Consider the following 27463-nt stretch of genomic DNA (forward strand, 5'->3'; position numbering starts at 1 on the left):
ATTTTTTCTGCATATAGTCACTCTATAGACTCTCCTGAACATTTCCTACAATACATTCACTGCAGCGTATAGAACAGTTTTTTTTCTGTACAGGGCAATATGTACATGTACAGTCTTTCATAATGTTTTGCTTTGGGGCCTAAAGTGGGTGTGGAAAATATTGTGTTGCTAGATGTAGCACACCGTTCCCCATGATTAGACAGGTTTGTCTTACTCTACACATTCTCCTGAACATTTTCTACATTGCTTTCTCTGTGGAATATTCAATAGTTTATGAGCTATGAGGCAGTATGTATTCCATATTCAGTCATTGGCATTGTCTGAATTTTGCCCTTGGAACGTGTTTTAATACCCACTTTTTATTGAAATTACTCTTGAATATGATCATATTTGAATTGTTGTCAATGTTTTGAGAGGTACATGTTCTCAAACAATTAATAAACTCAATTTATCTCCGTTTCTAAGTATTTCGTTGGTCTCTTTTATTTTGAAAAATTCCAGATTTTTGTGACCCGGAAGTGTTTCTTTAATGTTGCTCACCATAGACAGGTACATTTTCAAAATTGTAATTAAAAGAACACCAACCCTACCTGACGCTCTGATTGAATTAAATAGGAGCTCCAAGTGATCTAGGCTGAACCTGTAGGTGAGCACATACCGCTGAACTAAATAATAAGCTTGTTTGAAAACCATTCTACTATCAGATGTTCTGTTCCCTTTTAAGTGTGGTGGGTATGAGACATGAGAGGTAACTTACTTTTGTTAGGGTGAATTACACGTGAATAATACACAGTGTTGGGCAAGTTACTTGGAAATTGCAGTGAGCTAAGCTATTAGTTACTCTGTCATGTATAAAGCTTCACTACACAAAAGCTACCACCCAGTCAAATGTAGCAAGCTAAGTAACACAAAACACAAAAAAAATATATATAAAAGAAAAAGTTACACAAACACAGCAGTAGGCTAGTTCATTACATAGGAAGCTACTTTAAGTTGTGCTAATTTCACATGACAAGAAAAGTAGCTTGTGTGGCCAAGCTACTTGGTAAATAAAGGAGTTACTACTACTGAAAAAAGTTACTTGATTCTGAAAATAGTGAAGCTACCACCAAAATACTAAGTTACTAGCTAAGCTAGTACTGCACAACAATGATAATACCGTCTTTTATTTATATGAATATATAATTAGCTGGCCAATGTTATACCAGTAATATTTGCTTTATTTCTACAATAGCATTCTTGAGTCAGTGTTATAGAATATGACTTATCAAGTCTCAGTTCGCTGGGTGAACACCGGCTGGTGCAGTAAACATAGCCTAGCTAGCTGGATACGATTTCAGTACAGTAATATCAAAGACCCTTGCTCCTTCTCAACTCTCTGGTAATATTCTAGTCACAAAATACAACCAATAATACGGTAATGTTAAATCTTACTTGTGAAAAGTAATCCCCCGAGCCCTGCTTTCGACGGTCCGCCGATATGAGCAGGAGTATGCTCCACAGTGCTCTGGCATGGTTGCTTCTGCTGCTACGCAAATAGGAGTATGACCGGTCAAACATGGCGGCCGTATTTCTCGCGCCCCAGCAGCCAATGCGGCGTCTACTCTTTATTATGTCTATGTTGCTCACAAGACGCAGATGACGCTGATCGCTGATTGTATTTTCACTTTCTTAGATATGTGCTACGGGCGTATTGAAATCAGTTATCTGATTTATTAACTAAGAAGTATGAATATCCAAATTATAACGTTGATCGGATTGTGTTTGGCAAAGGATGTATTCTCCGCAAACGGTAGGAGAGGGGGTTTTAATAATATAACTACATGAATGTGGCATACATTAAGCGAACTAGATCCTGTACATTTATACATTTAAGTTAGCTAGATCGATAGATACAGTAGTTCTTGCAATCATTGTAATTATTTACCATATCGCAGACCAAAATAGAAACGTTTATAAAATGTTCAACATAAAAAGCTCAACATAACTTCCCAATGTTGTTATTTCAGAAAAATCCGGGCCGCACCCTATCCTAGTAGCGTCATGCTGGCAACATTAGAGATTCCGTAGCAACAATAAGACCGGATTTCGGATTTTGCCTTCAAAATAGAGGTCCGCGTTAAAACGCGATTTTAATAATATTAAATGTATCGATTTTGAACCTTTGCTTAGTGTGTATTGTAAACATGTATTTTAGGAAATGTTCAGGAGAGTGTATAGAATAATTATATGCAAAAAAATCAAGGGGCACTGTGGATTTGCAATTGTTGCTGGCATTTTTCTCCACCCATCCTAGATCCTGTTGGCCACAATGTAACTCAATGGATATTAAATAAATATTGCCCTGTACAGAAAAAACTATACTATATGCCGCAGTGAATATATTGTAGGAAATGTCAAGGAGACTATAGAGTAAATATATGCAAAACAATCAAGGAGCACTGTGTATTTGCAATAGTTGCTAGCATTTTACTCCGCCCATCCCATTGGCCACAATGTAACTCAATGGATATGAAATATACACTCACCTAAAGGATTATTAGGAACACCTGTTCAATTTCTCATTAATGCAATTATCTAATCAACCAATCACATGGCAGTTGCTTCAATGCATTTAAGGGTGTGGTCCTGGTCAAGAAAATCTCCTGAACTCCAAACTGAATGTCAGAATGGGAAAGAAAGGTGATTTAAACAATTTTGAGCGTGGCATGGTTGTTGTTGTCAGACGGGACGGTCTGAGTATTTCACAATCTGCTCAGTTACTGGGATTTTCACACACAACCATTTCTAGGGTTTACAATGAATGGTGTGAAAAGGGAAAAACAGATTGAGAACATGTATCCATCGTGCCTTGTTACTACTGTGCAGGCTGGTGGTGGTGGTGGTGTAATGGTGTGGGGGATGTTTTCTTGGCACACTTTAGGCCCCTTAATGCCAATTGGGCATCATTTAAATGCCACGGCTTACCTGAGCATTGTTTCTGACCATGTCCATCCCGTTATGACCACCCTGTACCTATCCTCTGATGGCTACGTCCAGTAGGATGATGAACCATGTCACAAAGCTTGAATCATTTCAAATTGGTTTCTTGAACATGACAATGAGTTCACTGTACTGAAATGGGCCCCACAGTCACCAGATTTCAACCCAATAGAGCATCTTTGGGATGTGGTGGAACGGGAGCTTCGTGCCCTGGATGTGCATCCCACAAATCTCCATCAACTGCAAGATGCTATCCTATCAATATGGGCCAACATTTCTAAAGAACGCTTTCAGCACCTTGTTGAATCAATGCCATGTAGAATTAAGGCAGTTCTGAAGGCGAAAGGGGGTCAAACACAGTATTAGTATGGTGTTCCTAATAATGCTTTAGGTGTGTTTATATTACCAATTTCTCCAAGAGTATTCAAACCTTTGAGCAGAACTTGTCATTGCTCCAGCAGGATTCTGCATAATCTGAATCCCACAAGTTTTCCTACCCATTTTTTGGGCTAGTGTTAAGGACCTTGTGCCCCACTACATTGGCCAGACAACAACTATAGGAAAGAGGGTTGTTTTGTTTCAGGCGTAACAGTGTTAGTTTTTTGTTGTTGTTGAGTGGACACTTAATGACATGTTTTTACATTAAAGACAATTTGCAGACACTTCCTGACTGATGTATAAATCATCATGCATCATATATTACAACTCATTATGTCATCGTTAGTGAGCAATAACTTACCTGTGATATTTTATGGTTTTGGTCATCTCCAGCAAGGTAATGGATTGGCATTTTGGATGTGTTATGACTCAGGGAGCAGTCACAGTTACATCTCCTGGGGCTGTTTTTCCACCTGGATTACATTCATGATAGGAAAGAATACATACAGTATATGTTTTGGATGGGAAATGGGTGCTACATTCAGCAAAAAAAAAATAATCAGCCACCAAGGCAAACCCCTATAATATACTGTACATGGGATATACAGTATCTCACAAAAGTGAATACACCCCTCACATTTTTGTAAATACTTAAGTATGTCCTTTCATGTGAAAACACTGAAGAAATGACACTTTGCTATTATGTAAAGTAGTGAGTGTACAGCTTGTATGACAGTGTACATTAGCTGTCCCCTCAAACTAACACAACACACCGCCATTAATGTCTAAACCGCTGGCAACAAAAATGAGTACACCTAAGTGAAAATGTCAAAATTGTGCCCAAATTGTCAATATTTTGTGTGGCCACCATCATTTTCCAGCACTGCCTTAACCCTCTTGGGCATGGAGTTCACCAGAGCTTCACAGGTTGCCACTGGAGTCCTCTTCTACTCCTCCATGACGACATCACGGAGCTGGTGGATGTTAGAGACCTTGCGCTCCTCCACCTTCTGTATGAGGATGCCCCACAGATGCACAATGTGTGGCGTATGGTCTGAGCACTGACAGGCTGACCCCCACCCCTTCAACCTCTGCAGCAATGCTGGCAGCACTCATACGTTTATTTCCCAAAGACAACCTCTGGATATGACGCTGAGCACTTGCACTCAACATCTTTGGTCTACCATGGCGAGGCCTGTTCTGAGTGGAACCTGTCCTGTTAAACCGCTGTATGGTCTTGGCCACCATGCTGTAGCTCAGTTGTAGGGTCTTGGCAATCTTCTTATAGCCTAGGCCATCTTTATGTAGAGCAACAATTCTGTTTTTCAGATCCTCAGAGAGTTCTTTGCCATGAGGTGTCATGTTGAACTTCCAGTGACCAGTATGAGGGAGTGTGAGAGCGATGAGACCAAATTTAACACATCTGCTCCCCATTCACACCTGAGACCTTGTAACACAAACGAGTCACATGACACCGGGGAGGGAAAATGGCTAATTGGGCCCAATTTGGACATTTTCACTTCGGGGTGTACTCACTTTTGTTGCCAGCAGTTTAGACATTAATGGCTGTGTGTTGAGTTATTTTGAGGGGACAGCAAATTTACACTGTTATACAAGCTGTACACTCACTACTTTCCATTGTAGCAAAGTGTCATTTCTTCAGTGTTGTCACATGAAAAGATATACTCATTTATTTACAAAAATGTGAGGGGTGTACTCACTTTTGTGAGATACTGTAAATGGAATTAATAAAACATTACACTCCAGCCAAGTAAATTATTCATATGTTTTTTTCAGTATTTACCCCATCTTGTCCTATATGTGAAATCTGGGTAGATACATTCTGAAAACCCAGGTGAAAAGTAAGGATCCATTCCCACTCCAGAGGTCAGGGGTCACATTCTGGGAAATTCAGAAAGTTAATGTCACTTTCAATACCAATGGAGAAACATGTTTATACCTTTCAAATGAAGTGTTACCCTGATTTCTAACATGGATGCTTTGATGTATGAAATGTTTTTTCCAGAGAATGTTCCTTGTGAATTGGGAGGCAAAGTTGTGTTGACGCCGGTCTCTGTGACTAACCCCCCCTCATCAATCCTGTGGAGGCTGGAGAAGAACAAGGTGGCAGACTTTGACAAGGATTTTGGCACTACCGTAACCTACTATGGTGACTTCAACGGCCGCACAACCCTAGATTCAACTACTGGAGAACTGACAATCACCGGGTTGAGGAAAACAGATGAAGGGGTTTACTCTGTGGAGTTTAACAGCAAACGGCTTGAGAAGACCTATACATTATCTGTTCTCAGTAAGTGTGTGCGTGCCAGTCCAAATGGCTTGAACAGAACTACAGGTAATGCAGTGTCTCACTGGCATTTTCCTTAACAATTTACCTTCTCTTATAGAACAAGTCCCCAAACCAACTATTCAAGTTTTCTGCGATGACAACCAAATCTCCTGCACTCTGACCTGTAATGGTGACACAGCTGGTGCTGAACCAGTCACCTACTGGTGGAAAGAGGGAGAGGGGAACTGGGAGGAGATTGGCAAGTTACTGACTGTCATTAAGAGTGACAGTAAACTCAATCAAAACGGATACAAGTACACCTGCAAGCTGAAAAACCCTTTTAGTGAGGAAGTCAGTTATTCAGTCAAAGATGTGTTTGGTCCAGGTGAGTGGACATTCATAAGTGTGTTATTGTCTTACAGTATGTATTATGTTAGTAACACTGCTGGTAAAGCATTTTGAGGGGATTTACATGAGAAATGTAATTTAACGTATTCATACATAAATATGTTATTTTCAGTGTCTTCCTTAACTACAACGATTGTTGCTGTTGCCATCACCATGCCTATTGTGCTCATAGGTAAGAACAAAGCAACTATTGTAAAAGTACTTCACATAGAAACTGCTTATTAAAGGTGAACATATATTTTCTTGCCAAAAACCGGATTGAAATAACATTAGAAACAACAGTGATCTTCCAGTGTGTTTAGTGTTCAGGTGTTTAGTAACTATAGGCTGGGTGTCTTGCTGCTTGAATAATATATGGTGTCTTCTGCAGCTGAAGCATTGAAAGGTTGTTGAAGTCATTCCCAGTAGCTGACAGAGTTGCTAATACACTGACATGTACTTTAAACGTTTATGAAATGTTAACTTTTTTACTCTCTAGGCATAGGGTTAACTTTCGTTTTGCTGTGGAAGAAAAAAAGAGGTAAGATGAGTTGGCCTTTTCAGACATGCTGTGTTATTATTATGAATGTCAATTGAATTAAAGTCTGTAGGAGTTCCTTATTGTGTCTATTTCTCTCAGATTATCCCAACGACAGCGTAACAGAGTTTTTGCCAAAGACTCTTCGTCAACCTTGTGTTTTTTGTCATTGTACTGGTGTTACTTTTACTTAACTCTCTTATCTTGGTCCCTAATCAATCTACTAAGAAGTTCCTAAACACATCATTATTCATGCACTGCCCACGTTACCTCACAGCCCAGTGGTGTTCAGGTCTCATCCCATAAATGCAGACTGCTGTTTGAATGAGATCAGGGACCTTTGCTCAATAATAAGATCACAACTTAGAATCTTTCCAAGTTTTCTCTTGTAATGGGTAAATACAATGATATATCCCAAATATTGATGTAACTTTACAGGAGAGACAAACAACAGTCAGACACCTCGTTCCCCGGAGACAGTTTATTGCACTGTAGGTGATGGTCTGATTGACAACAGTGGAGCTGCAGGGGTTCCCACTTTGCGGTCCACAGACACTGGTTGTAGTTTTGTAGGGGATACGTCTTCTAGAGGTTGCTCCTTTAATCAGAGTAATAACAATCCATCCCCTGAAACGGGTATTAACACTTACACACATAATACATGGTACTTCTGTTGGGCTACTTTGGCACTGAGAAATAGGTGGAAATGTTGAAATGTTAGTTGTGACATCTGTGAAAAGATGGCGGTTGCTTGCGTTAGTTTAAAGTTAGCAGTTTATATGATCAATTGCACTATAGAATTATTAAGTGCAGTTTAGCACTTCAAAAATATTGCCCATAGAGATAAGTATGGACAAGGATCCTGTCAAGCATGCTATTTAAACTGTTTTTCTTCTATCATTTCAGTCTGCATCTTCTGCTTCATTTGATCAGCTCTTTTTTACCATTTTATTTTTGAAAACTGTTTCCATTTTGCTATGTTTGAAGAAGACTGTTGCCAGTTTAGAGATGTGGATTGGCTTCACATATTTGGTGTCTGATAGCTTTAAGAGCTTATGCTTAAAGTGTATCTAGCATGTTTTGAATCTAGTAAATTTCCTCATCATCACACAGTATTGTCCCACCATGTTAATTAAATGCTAAAAAGGTTTATTTCTGATCTTCTGCAGCTAAAGACAGTGAGTGAGTCAACCCACCCACAGGTAAGTCAACCAGTTAATTTAAAACAACATAAGGAGGCGCTTTAAAAGAGATCAAAGGAACTTAGATGGTTGTAACCAGGAAGTTGCTGTGTAAATAAATATAAACATATTAATTATGTTTAATGTAATCCGTTCAAGTAAACACAAACCCTAATTTTGTCTGTGTATCCAACTAAATTAAAAACTTTATAAAACAGAATTAACTTGTTAATAGGCATTAAATGACATAAGAGATAATATTTTGTTGATGTTTTTCTTCTGTGTGATTCTGCAGGAAACCGATTGGAATCACAAAAAAAAGAAAGTGATGAAGAAAAGACAAATGGTTTGTATGAATCTTAAATGGTTACTTTGCCACGTTACAGCTGGAATATCTGTTCTGGTGGTTACTGTTCACTCAAAACATATTCATGGATGATTTGATTCCTGGTACTGATTGAGTCCTAAAAAGTCAAATATATAATATACTGTGCACCTATCAGCCACTTTATTAGGTACACCTTTCTAGTATTGGGTAGGAACCTCTTTTGCCTCTGCTTGAAACTTTCTTATGCACACCACTGTGGTAAAGAGTGGATATTTGAGTATTTGTGGCTTTTCAGCTTGCATGAGTCTGGTCTCACTCAGTCAGGTGTTTTTGCCCACTGGACTAATTCATTAATACACAAATCATGATAAGGTGATAAATCTAAGTTATACAAGGTTACTCATTCTCTTAAAAATCTGTCCTCTTCAAATTGATATAGATTAATCAGAGCTCACTCCTGCAAAACAAAGCACTTTTCTCCTCACATGTTCTTCCTCTTATATTCAGACCGTATCATTTTATTTTTGTCAGCACGTATGGTGCTGTGTGTTTCCCTTTATAAACATCCATCTCCATGATGGATGAGATACTTACTTCTCTAAACGCATTGAGTTTAGCCCTTGTTTTAGACCTTGTTTTAGCTGGTCCCCACTAGGAAAAAGGTTATTTTCAGCTCATGTGTTAGATTAGATTTAGCGTAGCATTTTGAATTGTGGTTAGGTTTAAAATTGGACTTACTTTTTAGATTTTGGCATCTAAGGGTTTAAGGTTAGGTTAAGTTTAGTCATAAATGTTAAGTTATTGAGATTAGAGTTAGGTTCAAGTTTAGGGTTGAGGGACTGGGAACATAATAAAACAGTTTTCTGGTTTCCAAAATGATATTATTCAGCAGCAGAAACTCCCTTAACTACCAAGGCCAAGGATTAGAGGAGCCAGTATTTTAGGATGGTAAAACACCTACCAAAAGATGTATTGACAAGGAAGTGCTTGGAATCACTTCCATTGTTATTCTTGTACAGTATGTATATAAATGTTGTGATAAAAAACATTAGATTTTTCCTTTGTCAAATAAACAACTGAGATGGCTAATGTTCAAATAAGTAAAGCAGTTGATGTACCTGATACATTAAGTAGCTTATTCCTCACTGAGTTATTTTCTCGCCTTAACTTTAATACCAGACCAAGAGATTGTCCAGAGGACCAGAAAACCTGTTTGAAGGCTCCCTACATGCTTCTACAACTCTTACATTCAAGCAAAACTAGAAAGATATTTCATATGTTGAACTGTTAGCAGTGTATCAACTGTAAAGAAACATCCTGTGAAAACTTAAGTACATTCTACAGCTATACCAGGTCAAGTTTTTATTTACAGTCATTTTGGAGATTCAGTTGTTGTTATGAGGAAGTTTGTTTGCATTATGTAGAACTAGCTCATATTTAGATTTCTTCTGTAAAAGTTTGGCAAATACAGATGCATCTTGAAAAAGTTTTTTTTCCCCGTAATTCAAATAAAAAAGTGACACCTAGATTCAGTCATATTCTAGATTAATTATACAAAGTGAAACATTTGAATACTTTTTTATTTTAATCTTGATGATTACGTCTTACAGCTCATGGAAATAAAAAATCCAGTACCTCAAAATATTAGAATAAAAAATGTATGATACAAAAATGTCAGCCTGAGAAGAGCTCTAATCATCTAATAAACTCCCTGAGCCATCAGCACACACAACCTCAATCATGGGGAAGACTGCTGACTTGACAGTTGTCCAAAAGACACTCATTGACTCATAAGCTACAGAAGGTCATTGCTGAAAGGGCTGGCTGTTTGCAGAGTGCTACATCAAATCATATTCATGGAAAGTTGACATGAAGGGAAAAGTATAGTAGGAAAAGGTGCACAAACAACAGGGATGATCGCAGCCTTGAAAGGATTGTCCCACAAGTTCTTGAACCAAGCAAAGCCAGTTCAAGAACTTGGGGGAGCTTCACAAGGACTGGACTGAGGCTGGCGTCAGTGCATCAACAGCCACCATGCACAGACGTGGGCTTCAAGTGGCGCATTCCTAGTGTCAAGCCACTCCTGAACCAGAGACAACATCAAAAGCGTCTTACCTGGGCGAATGAGAAAAAGAACTGGACCATTGCACTGTTGTCCAAAGTCCTCTCTTCAGATGAAAGTACATTTTGCATTTCATTTTGAAATCAAGGTCCCAGAGTCTGTAGGCAGAATCCAAGTTGCTTGAAGTCCAGTGTGATGTTTCCAGAGTGATGATTTGGTCAGTGATAATTTGGGGTGCCATGTCATCTGCTGGTGTTGATCCACTGTGTTTTATCAAGTCCAGAGTCAATGCAGCCGTCTATCAGGAGATTTTAGAACACTTCATGCCTCCATCTGCTGACAAGCTATATGGAGATGCTGATTTCCTTTTCCAGTAGGGCTTGGCACCTGCCCACAGTGCCAAAACGACTGTTAACTGGTTTGCTGCCCATGGTATTACTGTGCTTGAGTGGCCACTTAACTCGCCTGAACTATCAAGAGGAAAATAAAATACACCAGACCCAACAACACAGACGAGGTGAAGGCCGCTATGAAAGCAACCTGGGCTTCCATAACACCTCAGCAGTGCCACAGGCTCATTGCCTCCATGCCACGCCGCATTGATGCAGTAATTTGTGCGAAAGGAGTCCCAACCAAGTATTGAGTTTATGAATTGACATACTTAGGAAACCTTTGCATGTGTTTTGAGTTCAATAGCTGATTAGAGCTCTTCTCAGGTCAACATTTGATGTTCCCTAATATTTTGAGTTACTGAATTTTTTATTACCATGAGCTGTAAGCCATAATCATCATGTCGGAAACAAAAAAGGCTTGAAATGTTTCACTATGTGTAATGAATCAAAATGTAGTGGAGTGAGAGGATGGGTCTGTGCTGGCCGGTATGTTCCGGATATCACAGCTACATCTGCTGGCCAGGAGAGGTGGTGTCCCATTAGGCTAAGGCCTAATTACACACACCTGAAGCCACCTAATTTGAAAGCTACCTGGAGGGCAGAGAATCCCATGGCAACCCAAGCAAAGAATGCACTGGACACCAACCACGCCGGGAGAAAGGGACTAACCCAGTAAGATCTAGTCTGTGTGTGAATTACTGGTTCCCTTTTCTTTAGTTTATAGCTGGTAAACAGTTTAGCTGTCTGGTCGCAGTGAGGGACCGAAAGAACTGTAAAGAAAGGCTCTACAAAGAGCTGGGCTTTTGTTTGGGTTTTAATGTTACGTGGCGCCTGGGCACTCTCTCTGTTAAGGTTTCACTAATAAAAGTCCTGTGTTTTTGTCTTGGAGAAGGGTTCCCCCACTTGTGTTCCTCCATGTTCTTGTAACTTGAGGCCCAGACTGGCTAACGAACCGCTACAATATGAAGGTGTCACGTTTTGATATGAATTACAGAAAAGAAAAAAAAAATCCACTTTATTCAAATGTTTTGAGATGCCAGTTTATTACATACACCCACCAAACAGCCCTATGTCTTCGTAGCATGGATTCAACAAGGTGTTGGAAACCTTCCAGAGAAATGTTTGCGTCTCTGAGGTGAGGTCCGATGAGGCACATGAATTGGTCCAGACTAGAAAGGCACCCCAGGCCACAGCTTGCAGTCCTTGACATCCTCCTACAACCTCTCCAATGAACAAGATGTTTTCATGCTATAGGGACTGTCACTGACTTTATGTAATCCCTGGCCTAGACACTGTTGTGCTTGAAACCCAAGGTTAGTACAGTCTCAAGCACCACAGCTGGTGCCCCTAGCCTGAAAATCATGGTTCACCATTTCCTAGTATTAATGCTTCAGCCTTATTTAATGTTACATAGGTGTGCAGATTGTTGTTTTTGTCTAATGTTATAAATCATGACTTTGTGGTTCTATGATACCTTTTCTATGTGTAAATGTATTTTGGGATGCTTGTTCACACAGTCAAGCCAATCGAGTTTGTGGAATCGGCCTTGGTTTGTATATCATGATCTGATTGACTCTGACCGCCCCCCCCAATAATAAAGCTGACAGGGAATTTTAGATCCGATGATCTTAAACTGTGGTGTGTGTCTACCTATTTCTTTGTCCAAGTGGCTTATGCTGTTAAATACATTCTGCACATCTAAGTTTGGGATGATCTAGAATCAAATTAATTCCCAGCCACTCCCACACAAGGTAAAACACAGCGCAGGGAGGGTGGGTTGAGAGTAAACAGTTCTGGGTAGCTGAGGATAATAAACCCATGTTCATTTTCAATATTGTTTCTGAAAACTTTAAACTCTTCAGAGGTGCCTTCAGATAATACTTGTAATAAAAAATCTTATAAGCATTTATTTGACCTTCAGTGCATTTCTGTTTATTTAGTTGTGTTGACCAATCAAATTTGGAGACAGTGTATGGATGTGAATCTGCAATGAACAAATTATGTAAATATTTATTGCATAAACTGCTAATATTCTGTGATGTATTTTTTTCAATAAAGGAGTAAAGATATTTTTATTGCACAAATACCAACATAAAAAAGTAAGAAAAAACATGCAAGGGGGTACAATGAAATACAGATTATACAAAGACCTGATATAATTTAGGGTTCCTTGGCACTTGTGATTGCCCCTGTTGGCTGGTTGGGCCCAGTTGACAGACAGGTGTTAAATTTAAAGTTTCAGTTTAAGGTTTGAACCTTAAGAAATTTAAGGTTTTAACAGAACTGGCCAGAGATGCACAGCGATGCAACATGGACTTTGGGTTATAGCTTGACAATCCTTTAACTCGTTATCTGCAGTTATCTCAATGATGCACAGGCCATAAGCAAAAACTTGAAAGTTTGATACTGACTTATTGTTCTTGTCATCCTCAGAACTACAGACCCCCAATTATGCCCAGCTTCTCATTATACACTGCCTCTCAATGGACAGATTTACAGCTGTCCTGAATTAATACGAAATTATAAACTAATATTTATTCTGCCCAATCTCCCTAGCTTTTTGTTCAGCAATATTATTTGAATTTACTACTCTAAACCCTAAAGCAGTGTTTCTCATCGGGTGCGTTCAGATGACGACGGGAGGCTCTGGAAGCAATATTTTGGAAAGGGAGGCGTTGAGTCTGAAGGTGGGGTTTGTTTGAAGGTGAGTTTACACCAAAAAATGGTGATCTGCAACATTAAACCTGCTAGTTTACGCCACTGCGACTTGATGAGATTGTGTATCGTAACTCTTAAGTGTTTCTGTCAGCTTAATTGTTGAGGCACAGCTCCGTACTACTGTTGAGATAAATTAAGTTTAAATAATGCTGATTTAATAACCATGTATTTTCATGTCTTTGTTTTATTAAATTGTATGTTGCAGCCAGGTATAACTTCCGAGGTTTAAAACTCCATCATACTGTTGAAATTCTCACACCTTATCTCTGGGAAGAATAGGTAAAGACTGTCTTTTATCTTACACTCAGCCACACTCACTCAGACTGTACACCTGGCTCAGTTAAAGAGACAGGATTAAAACCCAACCATTAACATACAAATGAAATTGCCGCCTATACAGCAGGAAGAAACCTGCGGTCGCCAACCCCCTGATGTTCTAGTCTAAGTTAGGACAATAGAATGTAAATTACTGTAACCTGGTTAAGATTTCACATCTGTATGCAAGAACCTGTTGATCAGTGACCGAAAATAACCCCAAAGGGGAAGAGTTTAGAGCATGCCCTTCCTCATTGGACAGCGAAGATAACGAGATTCGTCAATCATGTCACCATGCCAACGAAGAGCCAATAAGGATGGGTTTTACTCACGAGGGTGAAAAGTAACCGCCCCTGTGGCGGGAGAAACAAAACCAATAGTTAATTTTGATTCAGGGTGAATATTTGTGGAAGCTTGAGGGTTACTGTTGAGATAAATGAAGTTTAAATAATGCTGATTTAATAACCATGTATTCTTATGTTTTTGTTTTATTAAATTGTATGCTGCAGCCAGGTTAGGGAAATATGATTGAATACAATAACCATAAAAAGTTTAGAACTCCATACATTACACTCAGCCACACTCACTCAGACTTTACACCTGGCTCAGATAGAGAGACAGGATTGAAACCCCACAATTAACATACAAATGAAACTGCCCCCTATACAGCACAAAGAGACCTTCTGTCTCCAGCCCCCTGATGTTCTAGTCTAGGTTAGGACAATAGAATGTAAATTACTGTAACCTGGTTAATATTTCACACCTGTATGCAAAGAACCTGTTGATCTATGACCGAGAGTAACCCCCAAATGGGAAAAATGTAGAGCATGTCCTTCTTCATTGGACAGCGAAAACAAAGAGATTCGTCCAACATGTCACCATGCCAACGAAGAGCCAATAAGGATGGGTTTTACTCACGAGAGTGAAAAGTAACCGCCCCTGTTGCGGGAGTATCAAGTTCGATCTTGATTCGGGGCGAATATTTTGTGGAAGCTCGAGGGTTGAGCAAATATTTGACCGCTGCAGTGTATTTCATGTATTTTGACTTATCATTTTCTATTAATAAATCTTTGTGTTAAATTCTCATTCGGACCGAAGCCTCGTCCTTCTTCAGAGATTCTGATACACGCAAAATTCTTAACACTACCTTCACGGGATCGGGATGTCAGAGTATCATTTATAAAATTTCACCAGCATGGCTTTTATTGTGTAAACTCTGGAAAATTGACGCTCTCTTGGTATTACCCGTGGAAGAGTTCCTCTTAAAAGCGTTCATTTCTCTGAGGGATACGCCGTGATGCACGTTTGTAGTTACACATTTACAAGAGGGATATTCGCTGTGGTTTTTGATAACAGTAATAATAACAACAACTAATAATAATCACTAATATTCAGGAGAATTAGCCTACATATTATTTGATGTGGGCGGTAAGGGACCTACCCAGAAAACAATATTATGTTGTCACGACGTAGCGAGACAGTTACATAACCGGACTATCTGACGTTGCAGCAACCGGAAAAGTGAAGTTCCTATTTTCGTTGCTACAACGTAATTAGATTACGTTTTCATTTCGTCACCTGTATTTCGTGACAATGTTATGTACTTAAGGTTGCATATTCGTCATTTATTGACCATTGGCAGGTTTGCAGTATTTGGTTATGCAATGCTTATTTTTGCATTAGCAAAATCTATTTGGTCTAGGTACAGCTACTGTAGCTAGCCTACCTGTTACCTTCTACTCCTGTTCCTCTGCAGCATCAACCATATCCCATTAACATGGTGGTTCTATTTTTAAAATGTCTGAATTAACACAATTGGTTTTCTGCCTTATATTCCTACATTCCACAATGTTCCTGTAGATTTTTCAAGTACAAGCCAATATAATCTCCATCTCTTTTTAAAGCACAAATCACATAATCAACCCTACTAGATATTTTGCTCATGTAGTCATTTCCCAGCAAACAATATTGCATTGTCACGGCTTACTGACAAGGTAACTTACATTTGGAACTAGTTAGATAATGATCTTACATAAATACAACCTGAAATGCAATTTATTTAAAGTGATGCATTTGTAATTTGTGAAACTATATTTTGTACCAGGTATTTTAATATCCCATAACAATCCTTTGCACCAGTATATTCATACCTACAGCTAGAATAGGTAGTTAAGTAAATTTCTGTCCAGTCAAAATATCTCTCATGACACTTCTCTCAAACTTTGTGTTATCCACTCCAACTGTCCCATGCCTTCTTAAAAGGTGCACAACACAATTCAGCAGGGGTCTAAACAGACTAGTTTTACAGTGAGCATGTGAGGTATTATGTATACATTTATTCTATCAACCCCTTTCCAGATATAATAATGTCAATGCTGTTAGATCATCAGTCCAGGTATTTTCTCATAACAAAGTACATGACATAATATAGAAGAGCCCCATATGAAATGTAGTAAAAAAGAATATAACATTTACAAACAATCAAGAAAATGTATGTAAAAATCATTTTATTGATCACCCACCTCACACTCTCCCAAACTGGTCAACGGTACAGATATTAAAATCAGAACTGTTTGGGACTTCAAAACAAACAGGAAGGATAAAGTAAGAAATCCCACCTAGTTCACTACAATTAAATTGCAGGTCTTCAATGGAAATAACCAGGCTAAACAATTACTTTTTCCACTAATAGAGTTATATCCTTCTCGAATCACTGAAATTGAAATCCAACAATCAACTGATCACATAAGACATATTATCAAACTGGCCAAATTGTACAAATAATTAAAATATAAGAACATAAGACAATATATATGCCTTACTCTTCACTGGGTTCTTCTAATGGTGAGAAATTGTGAAAACCAAGAGTTGTTTTTAAACTATAAACTGATCAAACAAGAATAAATATTAAAATAAATTAAAACAAAATAAAATAACAAGCAAAAATGGAAGCTTTACTCTTCCTCATTGTCAGAAATGAGTCTGAGTGGTCATCAATTCTATCTTCACTGTCACGTCCTGGCTGTGCCCCTAGCCATCTCTGCGCTGGGCTCGGGGCATAGCCAGGACAGGACAGGAGGTGGCCTTTAGCCACCTCTACTCCTTTTTTTGGTTTCCCCAATTGGAGGCAGGTGTTAGTCATTGCCTCCAATTGGGGACCCTATTTAAGTTTAGTTTGTAGGCCCCAAGGCGTGGTTCATTTTGGTTTTGTTTATCCTGTGTAAGGAATACCCACGTCACTGGTTGCTGCCTTTTGTTTTGTTGGAGTCCTGCATTCTTTATTTTGTATTAAATGGATTACCTTACCTACCTCTACTCTGCGCCTGTGTCCTCTTCATCCCACGACCGTGACAGAATGAACCACCACAAAGGGACACGGCAGAAATGGACGGTAGGGGAACTCCTCGGTTGGCCTGACAGCGACACTGAGGAGGAGGAGGAGAACCCCTACCGTCCCCTGCGGCACACCGGGCCAACACAGCGTCCACCCACAAGGAGACGTCGACAGAGGCGACGGAAGCAAACCTCCGTGTGTCCGCCCCAAGAATTTCTTGGGGGGGTGCCGTGGGGGCAAGCGGAGTGGCAGGACGCGGCCGTGCCACCCGTGCTCACGTGTGGGGTAGTCCAGGTGCCCCAGCCCGGTGCCAGCTCCTAGGCGTCGGGCAACAACGCCGGTGGGGCCTATGAGGGCTTTCCTTGATGTAGGGAATTGCGAGGACTGGTGGGGCTATCGGGACCCGCCGCAGCCAGCGCCCCCTGCTGCCTGGGAGCCGCAGCCAGCGCCCCCTGCTGCCTGGGAGCCGCAGCTAGCGCCGCCAGCTCCCCCCGCTGCCTGGGAGCCGCAACCAGCGCCGCCAGCACCCCCCGCTGCTTGGGAGCCGCAGCCAGCGCCCCCCGCTGCTTGGGAGCCGCAACCAGCGTTCCCCGCTGCCTGGGAGCCGCAGCCAGTGGCCGCAGCCGCCAGCTCCTCCCGCTGCCCAGTGGCCGCAGCCGCCAGCTCCTCCCGCTGCCCAGTGGCCGCAGCCGCCAGCTCCTCCCGCTGCCCAGTGGCCGCAGCCGCCAGCTCCTCCCGCTGCCCAGTGGCCGCAGCCGCCAGCTCCTCCCGCTGCCCAGTGGCCGCAGCCGCCAGCTCCTCCCGCTGCCCAGTGGCCGCAGCTGCCAGCTCCTCCCGCTGCCCAGTGGCCTCAGCCGCCAGCTCCTCCCGCTGCCCAGTGGCCGCAGCCGCCAGCTCCTCCCGCTGCCCAGTGGCCGCAGCCTGCGCTCCCCGCTGCCCGGGAGCCGCAGCCAGCGCCCCCCGCTGCCTGGGAGCCGCAGCCAGCGCCGCCAGCTCCCCCCGCTGCCTGGGAGCCGCAGCCAGCGCCGCCAGCACCCCCCGCTGCTTGGGAGCCGCAGCCAGCGCCCCCCGCTGCTTGGGAGCCGCAACCAGCGTTCCCCGCTGCCTGGGAGCCGCAGCCAGCGCCGCCAGCGCCCCCCGCTGCCCAATGGCCGCAGCCGCCAGCTCCTCCCGCTGCCCAGTGGCCGCGGCCGCCAGCTCCTCCCGCTGCCCAGTGGCCGCAGCCGCCAGCTCCTCCCGCTGCCCAGTGGCCGCAGCCGCCAGCTCCTCCCGCTGCCCAGTGGCCGCAGCCGCCAGCTCCTCCCGCTGCCCAGTGGCCGCAGCCGCCAGCTCCTCCCGCTGCCCAGTGGCCTCAGCCGCCAGCTCCACCCGCTGCCCAGTGGCCTCAGCCGCCAGCTCCACCCGCTGCCCAGTGGCCTCAGCCGCCAGCTCCTCCCGCTGCCCTGTTTTCGCCGCCGCCAGGACCCGCCGTGGACTGGCCGCCGCCCGGGCCCGCGGATGACTGGCCGCCGCCGCCCGGGCCCGCGGATGACTGGCCGCCGCCGCCCGGGCCCGCGGATGACTGGCCGCCGCCGCCCAAGCCAGCGGTTGACTGGCCGCCCGAGGACGCGGATGACTGGCCGCCGCCGCCCGAGCCTGCGGTTGACTGGCCGCCTTGTCCCGCAGCGCCTTCACCTGCCCAGGAGCCCCCGCATCGTCCCACGGCGCCCTCGCCTGTCCCGGCCTCAGCGGCGCCCTCGCCTGTCCCGGCCTCAGCGGCGCCCTCGCCTGTCCCGGCCTCAGCGGCGCCCTCGCCTGTCCCGGCTCTCCCTGTCCCTCCGCCGGCTCTCCCTGACCCTCCGCCGGCTTCCCCGTCTCCGGCTCCTTCGCCGGCTCTCCCACAGGGTTCTGACCCTCCGCCGGCTCCCCCGGCTCCTGCTCCTCCACCGGCTCCTATTCCCCCGCCGGCTACCCCGTCTCCTGCTCCTCCGCCGGCTCCTGCTCCCCCGCCGGCCGTCAACCCTCCGCCGGCTCCCCCGGCTCCTGCTCCTCCGCCGGCTGCCGACCTGCCGCCGGCTCCTATTCCTCCGCCGGCTCCCCCGTCTCCTATTCCTCTGCCGGTTCCTGTTCCTCCACCGGCTCCCCTGTCTCCTATTCCTCCGCCGGTTCCCCCGGCTCCTACTCCTCCGCCGGCTCTCCCGCCGGCTCCGGACCCTCCGCCGGCTCCCCCGGCTCCTGCTCCTCCGCCGGCTGCCGACCTGCCGCCGGCTCCTATTCCTCCGCCGGCTCCCCCGTCTCCTATTCCTCTGCCGGTTCCTGTTCCTCCACCGGCTCCCCTGTCTCCTATTCCTCCGCCGGTTCCCCCGGCTCCTACTCCTCCGCCGGCTCTCCCGCCGGCTCCGGACCCTCCGCCGGCTCCCCCGGCTCCTGCTCCTCCGCCGGCTGCCGACCTGCCGCCGGCTCCTATTCCTCCGCCGGCTCCCGCCGGCTCCGGACCCTCCGCCGGCTCCCCCGGCTCCTGCTCCTCCGCCGGCTGCCGACCTGCCGCCGGCTCCTATTCCTCCGCCGGCTCCCCCGTCTCCTATTCCCCCGCCGGCTCCCCCGTCTCCTATTCCTCTGCCTGCTCCTATTCCTCCGCCAGCTCCCCCGGCTCCTACTCCTCCGCCGGCTCTTCCGCCGGCTCCGGACCCTCCGCCGGCTCCGGACCCACCGCCGGCCCTTCCGCCGGCTCCGGACCCTCCGCCGGCTCCCCCGGCTCTTGCTCCTCCACCGGCTCCTGCTCCTCCGCTGGCACCTACTCCTCCGCCGGCTCTTCCGCCGGCTCCTGACCCTCCACCGGTTTCCCCGTCTCCTACTCCTCCGCCGGCTCTTCCGCAGGCTCCTGACCCTCCGCCGGCTCCCCCGGCTCCTACTCCTCCGCCGGCTCTTCCGCCGGCTCCGGACCCTCCGCTGGCTTCCCCGGCTCCTGCTCCTCCGCCGGCTCCTATTCCCCCGCCGGCTCCCCCGTCTCCTGCTCCTCCGCCGGCTCCTACTCCTCCGCCGGCTCTTCTGCCGGCTCCTGACCCTCCGCCGGTTTCCCCATCTCCTGCTCCTCCGCCGGCTCTTCCGCCGGCTCCGGACCCTCCGCCGCCTCCCCCGGCTCCTGCTCCTCCGCCGGCTCCTATTCCCCCGCCGGCTCCCCCGTCTCCTGCTCCTCCGCCCGCTCTTCCGCCGGCTCCTGACCCTCCGCCGGTTTCCCCGTCTCCTATTCCTTCACCGGCTCCCCCGGCTCCTGCTCCTCCGCCGGCTGTCGACCCTCCGCCGGCTCCCCCGGCTCCTGCTCCTCCGCCGGCTGTCGACCCTCTGCCGGCTCCCCCGGCTCCTGCTCCTCCGCCGGCTGTCGACCCGCCGCCGGCTCTCCTGCCGGCTCCTGTCCCTCCGCCGGCTCTCCCGTCTCCTGACCCTCTGCCTCCCTGGCCTGTCCCTGCAGCTCCGCCTCCCCGGCCTGTGCCGGCGGCTCCGGGCGCTGAGCCTCCGCCGGTCCGGGTGTGGTCGTCCCGGTCTTGCGGTCGGGAGCCCGCACCTTTGGGGGGGGGTACTGTCACGTCCTGGCTGTGCCCCTAGCCATCTCTGCGCTGGGCTCGGGGCATAGCCAGGACAGGACAGGAGGTGGCCTTTAGCCACCTCTACTCCTTTTTTTGGTTTCCCCAATTGGAGGCAGGTGTTAGTCATTGCCTCCAATTGGGGACCCTATTTAAGTTTAGTTTGTAGGCCCCAAGGCGTGGTTCATTTTGGTTTTGTTTATCCTGTGTAAGGAATACCCACGTCACTGGTTGCTGCCTTTTGTTTTGTTGGAGTCCTGCATTCTTTATTTTGTATTAAATGGATTACCTTACCTACCTCTACTCTGCGCCTGTGTCCTCTTCATCCCACGACCGTGACATTCACCTTCCTTTGAAGTATGGAAGCTGTGACAACTGCGACCTCTGCTGGTTCACCTCGCCCTGCAGCGGGCGGGCCCCAGCGGTCGACGTCACCTGCTTTCTGACGCCACCGTCTTCATCATACATTTCACCTGTGTCTCGTTTGTGCACCTGTTCCTCATCATCGCTGTTTCCCCCGGTATATATGTTCCCTCTGCTCCCCCTGTCTTTGTGTGTAATTGTCTCTACTAAATGGAAGAGCTGTTCAACGCTTTGTTATACCTGTACTGATTTCTCTCGCTGAGAAACATTAAACCTTCATTCCATCACGCCTTCTCCGGTTCCTCCTTGCTCCTCTCAACCCCCGAAGCCGTGACAGAATTACACACCAAATATACAACAGCAAGGATATGGAGCCCACGGGAGCCACAGGCGAGGTCGGTGTTGCGGAGGCGGTCCAGGTACATTCAACGATGCTGGCCAGCCTAGGCGCTGCAATGGACAATGTCTTAAAAGCGGTGCAGCGCCTAGAGCTGAGCCAGCAGACCCCCGCAGCACCGGCCGTTTCTCCGCCTGCCCCTGCCGTGCCGCCGAGCATGGGGGCACTGCATCTCCCCTTACCCAGGGATTTCGACGGGGCGGCGGACCGCTGCCAGGGATTCCTTCTACAGCTGGACATCGCGCTCCAGGCGATGCACCCTGCGCCGACCGAGGCACAGAAGATCACCTCGCTCGTCTCCTGCCTGTCCGGAAAAGCCCTGGAGTGGGCCACCGCCGTCTGGAACACCGAGCAGCCCACCCAGGGCAGCTACGCCGAGTTCACCCGCCGCTTCCGAGCCGTGTTCGACCATCCACACGAAGGAAGAGAGGCGGGTGAACGGCTGTTCCACCTACGGCAGGGGACGAGGTCGGCGCAGGAGTTCGCACTGGAGTTCCGGACCCTGGCAGCGGGATCAGGGTGGAACGAACGGGCTCAAATCGACCATTACCGTTGCAGCCTTCGCGAGGACGTCCGGAGGGAGCTGGCTTGTCGAGACGTGTCCCTCTCCTTCGATCAGCTGGTTGACATGTCCATCCGTCTCGACAACCTGCTGGCTGCCCGAGGACGTCCCGGAAGAGGCCCGTCCGTTCCACCCTGCCAACCTGACACCGCCGTCCCCATGGAATTGGGGACGGCTGCACTGCCGGGCAGACGTCGGGGAGGGCAGGTGCGGAGTGCCTCCAAGGGGCGACGAGGCCGTACTACTGCACCACACCGCACCTCCCTCCCTGAGTCGAGAGGCGACAGGCATGGCACTTCCGCGTCACCCCAGGTAGCACATGCACATTCGCCACTAACCTCTTCCCTCTCTATGTGCACTGTTCCTGTTAGGTTCCCCGGCTTTCCGCTGATTTCCCGGTGTAAGGCGCTGGTAGACTCAGGCGCAGCTGGGAATTTCATGGATAGGTCTTTTGCCCTGCGGTCACGCATACCCCTCCAGGTCCTCGCCACCCCCCTGCCCGTGAGAGCTTTAGACAGCCGGCCACTAGGGTCAGGTCTGGTCACGAGTTGCACTGTTCCCCTCCTCCTGATTACCGACAGCCGACACAGCGAAACCATTTCATTTCACATCATCGACTCACCCACGTTCCCAGTCGTTTTAGGTTTCCCCTGGTTGTCCCTACACGACCCCTTCATCTCCTGGTCTAGTCGACGTCTGTCGGGGTGGTCGCGGAAGTGCCAGGGTAGGTGTTTGGGTGTTTCCGTTGGCTCGACCTCGGTGGAAAGTCCAGACAGTGCGCCCGCCGTGCCCATTCCCCCCGAATACAGGGACTTGGCTACGGTTTTCTCCAAAGCCAAGGCTGCTGTGTTGCCACCACACCGGCTGGGGGATTGTGCGATAGACCTCGTTGATGGAGCCGCACTCCCGAAGGGTCACGTGTATCCACTGTCCCGCACCGAAACGGAGACTATGAACGCCTACGTTACGGAAGCGTTGGAACAGGGCTACATCAGGCCCTCCAAGTCACAGGTCTCCTCGAGTTTCTTTTTTGTGAAAAAGAAGGACGGTGGTTTGCGCCCGTGCATCGATTACCGGGCGCTGAACAAGATCACCATTCCGTTCCGCTACCCTCTCCCTTTGATCTCTGCGGAGGTGGAGAGGATGCACGGGGCCCGCTTTTTCACTAAATTAGACCTCAGGAGTGCCTATAACCTGGTGCGTATCCGGGAAGGAGACGAGTGGAAAACCGCTTTTAGTACCACGTCTGGCCATTACGAGTATTTAGTGATGCCGTACGGGTTGATGAATGCTCCTTCAGTCTTCCAGTCATTCGTCAACGACGTATTCCGGGACTTGTTGTGCGAAGGAGTGGTAGTGTATATTGATGACATCTTGATATTCACTGCCACCCGCGCCAAACATGTCTCGTTAGTGCGCAGAGTGCTGGCTCGACTGCTGGAGCATGACCTGTACGTGAAAGCCGAGAAGTGTCTGTTTTTCCAGTCGTCTGTGTCCTTCCTGGGATATCGCTTTTCCAGCACAGGTGTGGCTATGGAGGAGCCTCACATTGACGCCGTGCGTAATTGGCCGACCCCAACCACGGTTAAGGACGTGCAACGTTTCTTGGGCTTCTCTAATTACTATAGGAGGTTTATCCGGGGCTTTAGCCAGGTCGCGGCTCCGATCACCTCCCTTCTGAAGGGGGGGGCGACCCGGTTGCGGTGGACCGTGGACGCGGAGCGGGCGTTTGTGGAACTGAAACACCGTTTCACCACCGCTCCGGTCCTGGCCCATCCCGACCCGTCGCTCCAGTTCATCGTGGAGGTGGACGCGTCCGATTGTGGGCTCGGTGCCATCCTCTCCCAACGGACGGGGTGTCGTAACACGCTCCGTCCCTGTGCCTTCTTCTCCCAGAAGCTCAGTGCGGCGGAGCGGAACTACGACATTGGTGATCGTGAGCTGCTGGCCGTGGTTCGAGCTCTGTCGGCGTGGAGGCACTGGTTAGAGGGGGCTAAACACCCTTTCCTCGTCTGGACTGACCACCGGAACCTGGAGTACATGCGGGCAGCGAGGAGGCTGACCCCTCGCCAGGCAAGGTGGGCTATGTTCTTCACCCGGTTTGTGTTTACTCTCACCTACAGGCCGGGGAGTAAGAACGTCGGGGCTGACGCGCTGTCCCGCCAGCATGACACGGGGGAGAGGCCAGTGGATGATGCTCCCGTGCTCCCGGAGTCATGCATCGTGGCACCGGTGGTATGGGAACTGGACGCGGACATCGCCGGAGCGCAGCGCGACGAGCCCTCTCCGCCCACATGCCCTGAGGGCCGTACGTATGTGCCGGCGTCTGTCCGCGACCGCCTCATCTACTGGGCGCATACATCTCCCTCCTCCGGTCATCCTGGCATCGGGCCAACAGTGCGCGCCCTGGCCGGTAAGTACTGGTGGCCCACTTTAGCCAAGGACGTGAGGGTATACGTCTCTTCCTGCTCGGTGTGTGCCCAGAGTAAGGCACCCCGGCACCTACCTGTGGGCAAGTTGCACCCCTTGCCCATTCCACAACGGCCATGGTCCCACATTTCTGTTGATTTCTTGACGGATCTCCCCCCTTCCCAGGGCCATACCACCATCCTGGTCGTTGTGGATCGGTTCTCGAAGTCCTGCCGCCTCTTGCCTCTGCCCGGCCTTCCTACTGCCCTACAGACCGCGGAGGCCCTGTTCACACACGTCTTCCGGCACTATGGGGTGCCCGAGGACATCGTGTCTGACCGGGGTCCCCAATTCACGTCTAGGGTGTGGAAGGCATTTATGCAGCACCTGGGGATCTCGGTCAGCCTGACCTCGGGCTACCATCCCCAGTCCAACGGGCAGGTGGAACGGGTCAATCAAGAAGTGGGTAGGTTCCTCCGGTCCTACTGCCAGGACCGGCCGGGGGAGTGGGCAGAGTTTCTGCCGTGGGCAGAATACGCACTGAATTCTCTGCACCACTCCTCCACGGGCGTGACGCCGTTCCAGTGCGTCCTGGGCTACCAGCCGGTCCTGGCGCCGTGGACGCCGAGCCAGACCGGTACCCCTGCGGTGGACGACTGGTTCCGGCGGGCAGCGGGCACATGGGAGGCAGTACAATCCCGCCTCCGGCTCGCTGTCCGCCGTCAAAAGACCTATGCAGACCGCCACCGCGGGGAGGCCCCGGTGTATCGGCCGGGCGACCGGGTCTGGCTCTCGTCCAGGGACCTGCCCCTCCGCCTGCCCTGCCGGAAGCTGGCCCCGCGGTTTGTGGGGCCTTTTAAAGTCCTGAGGAGAGTCAACGAGGTAACATATCGGTTACGCCTTCCCCCCGACTACCGTATTAACCCCTCGTTTCATGTGTCTCTCCTCAGGCCGGTGGTGGATGGTCCCCTCCAGGGGTGTGAGGTGCGGGAGGTGCCCCCTCCCCCTCTGGACATCGAGGGGGCCCCGGCGTACTCTGTCCGCTCCATCATCGACTCGAGGCGCCGGGCGGGGGGCCTCCAGTACCTCGTGGAGTGGGAGGGGTACGGCCCGGAGGAGCGGAGCTGGGTTCCGGTGAAGGACGTCCTGGCTCCCGTCCTTGTCCGCGACTTCCATCAGCGTCGGCCGGACCGCCCTGCTCCGCGCCCCCCGGGTCGGCCCCGAGGCCGGTGTCGTCGCGCGGCTGGGGCCGCGCGTCAGGGGGGGGGTACTGTGACAACTGCGACCTCTGCTGGTTCACCTCGCCCTGCAGCGGGCGGGCCCCAGCGGTCGACGTCACCTGCTTTCTGACGCCACCGTCTTCATCATACATTTCACCTGTGTCTCGTTTGTGCACCTGTTCCTCATCATCGCTGTTTCCCCCGGTATATATGTTCCCTCTGCTCCCCCTGTCTTTGTGTGTAATTGTCTCTACTAAATGGAAGAGCTGTTCAACGCTTTGTTATACCTGTACTGATTTCTCTCGCTGAGAAACATTAAACCTTCATTCCATCACGCCTTCTCCGGTTCCTCCTTGCTCCTCTCAACCCCCGAAGCCGTGACAGAAGCTATGCACCCAGAACTGCACCTGATCATGGACAATGAAAACAAGTTTAAAAAAAGTATAAGTGTCCATAATCTGACTCAGTTATTTCATAATTCTATTACATCACTTTTACATTATTATCAAATGTATTGTTGAATCATTCTTTGTGTGAACTCAGTAAATATTTTTACATTTGAGTCAATGGTTATACAGCTCTGGATTTTTTTTTAACACCACTAATGGTTAGGAGTCATTAGATTTGGTTCATGTAATCACCTAATCAGTACCTCATTGACTAAAATGAGGTGTGCCTGTGTTGGAATTTAACAGACACTGGAATGGAATGGCTGCCATACATGTAGAGATGCTGATTTAAGAAAAAATAGGTGTGATCTCTTAATTTTTTCCAGAGCTGTATATTATACATTTTTTTTATTACTGGTCTCAGTCTATATATCTTCCTTGAGACTGACCAAAATATTAGGGGGACTTTGTCTTTATGATGACAAAAGCTTAAGTTGCTCTGCATTTTTTATGCATCACATATTGGTACCCCAATAACTAGAGAAAGTGAAATAGTACTTGATATTAAAGAACACACAAGCCAATGATATCAATAAGCTATCAATGCATTTTGATTACCCTAAAGCTGCATAAATAAAACACTAACAAGCATATTGCACAAGCCTCTAGTTACAGCATTATTCTGTTGACCATCTGTGTTTACAGTCACTTCAATTGGCCTGTGGTTCTTCTTACAGTCAGGGAAAGCTGCAACGATAAATAAGAATGCGTATTAAGGATTTCAACGTTTGTTAAAATATAACAATACAATTCTGTACTTCCTTGAATCTGATTAGCACATTTTCCGTGTCAAAATGACCTTGCGACGGAATCTAAAACAAAAATCCACAAAATTACATTGTATGCTTCTTACAGAGCCACTCCTTGGTTGGCCCTGGCTGTGTGTTTCAGGTCGTTGTCATGCTAGAAGACCCAGACACGACCCATCTTCAATGCTCTTACAAAGGGAAGGAGGTTGTTGGCCAAGATCTTGCAATACATGGCCCCATCCATCCTCCCCTCAATACGGTCCAGTTGTCCTGTCCCCTTTGCAGAAAAGCATCCCCAAAGAATGATGTTTCCACGTCCATGCTTCACGGTTGGGATGGTGTTCTTGGGGTTGTACTCATCCTTCTTCTTCCTCCAAACACAGCGAGTGGAGTTTAGACAAAAAGCTCTATTTTTGTCTCATGTTTTAGATTCCATCTCTCACAGTTGAAGTGTACCTATGATAAAAATTACAGACCTCTACATGCTTTGTAAGTAGGGAAACCAGCAAAATCGGCAGTGTATCAAATACTTGTTCTCCCCACTGTAGTTTAACACATCAGAAGTATACAACCACTGCAATTTAGTAATTGCTGCGGTAAACTTCTCAAGACTATTTAGGAGTACATATACTACAGCGAAGGCGGGACCCTCGTGCTGCGGCTCTTCCGTGCTTGCAGTTAATTTGTGTATGCCTTCCATCTGGTATTGTGAGAAGTAAGGCTACATGGCATTTGAATTGAGCAATTGCGTGTATTGGAGTATTATTGTTTCTTCTGCTGAACTCTGAAATATTTGGAATATGGTTTCCGATGTGGTGGCAAATAATGACATTGTGAGCAAAGTACGCT

At 47.7% G+C, this 27463-nt stretch overlaps 1 protein-coding gene and 1 pseudogene across 1 annotated transcript in view; both read left to right on the plus strand.

The window, feature by feature from the left end:
- LOC105008668 (carcinoembryonic antigen-related cell adhesion molecule 5) overlaps positions 1 to 7704 on the plus strand; it is an 86765-nt gene extending 79061 nt beyond the window's left edge. Inside the window, exon 8 of the mRNA XM_034289638.1 lies at positions 6678 to 7704. Within this exon, the coding sequence (XP_034145529.1) occupies positions 6678 to 6769 (92 nt within the window). The 3' untranslated portion in view covers positions 6770 to 7704. The remainder of the gene's footprint in view (positions 1 to 6677) is intronic.
- An 11021-nt stretch (positions 7705 to 18725) lies between these two features.
- LOC117593748 lies at positions 18726 to 25797 on the plus strand (annotated as a pseudogene).
- Positions 25798 to 27463: the final 1666 nt, after the last annotated feature.

The sequence above is a fragment of the Esox lucius genome, chromosome 22 (genome assembly GCF_011004845.1).
Source record: "Esox lucius isolate fEsoLuc1 chromosome 22, fEsoLuc1.pri, whole genome shotgun sequence".
NCBI lineage: Eukaryota > Metazoa > Chordata > Actinopteri > Esociformes > Esocidae > Esox > Esox lucius.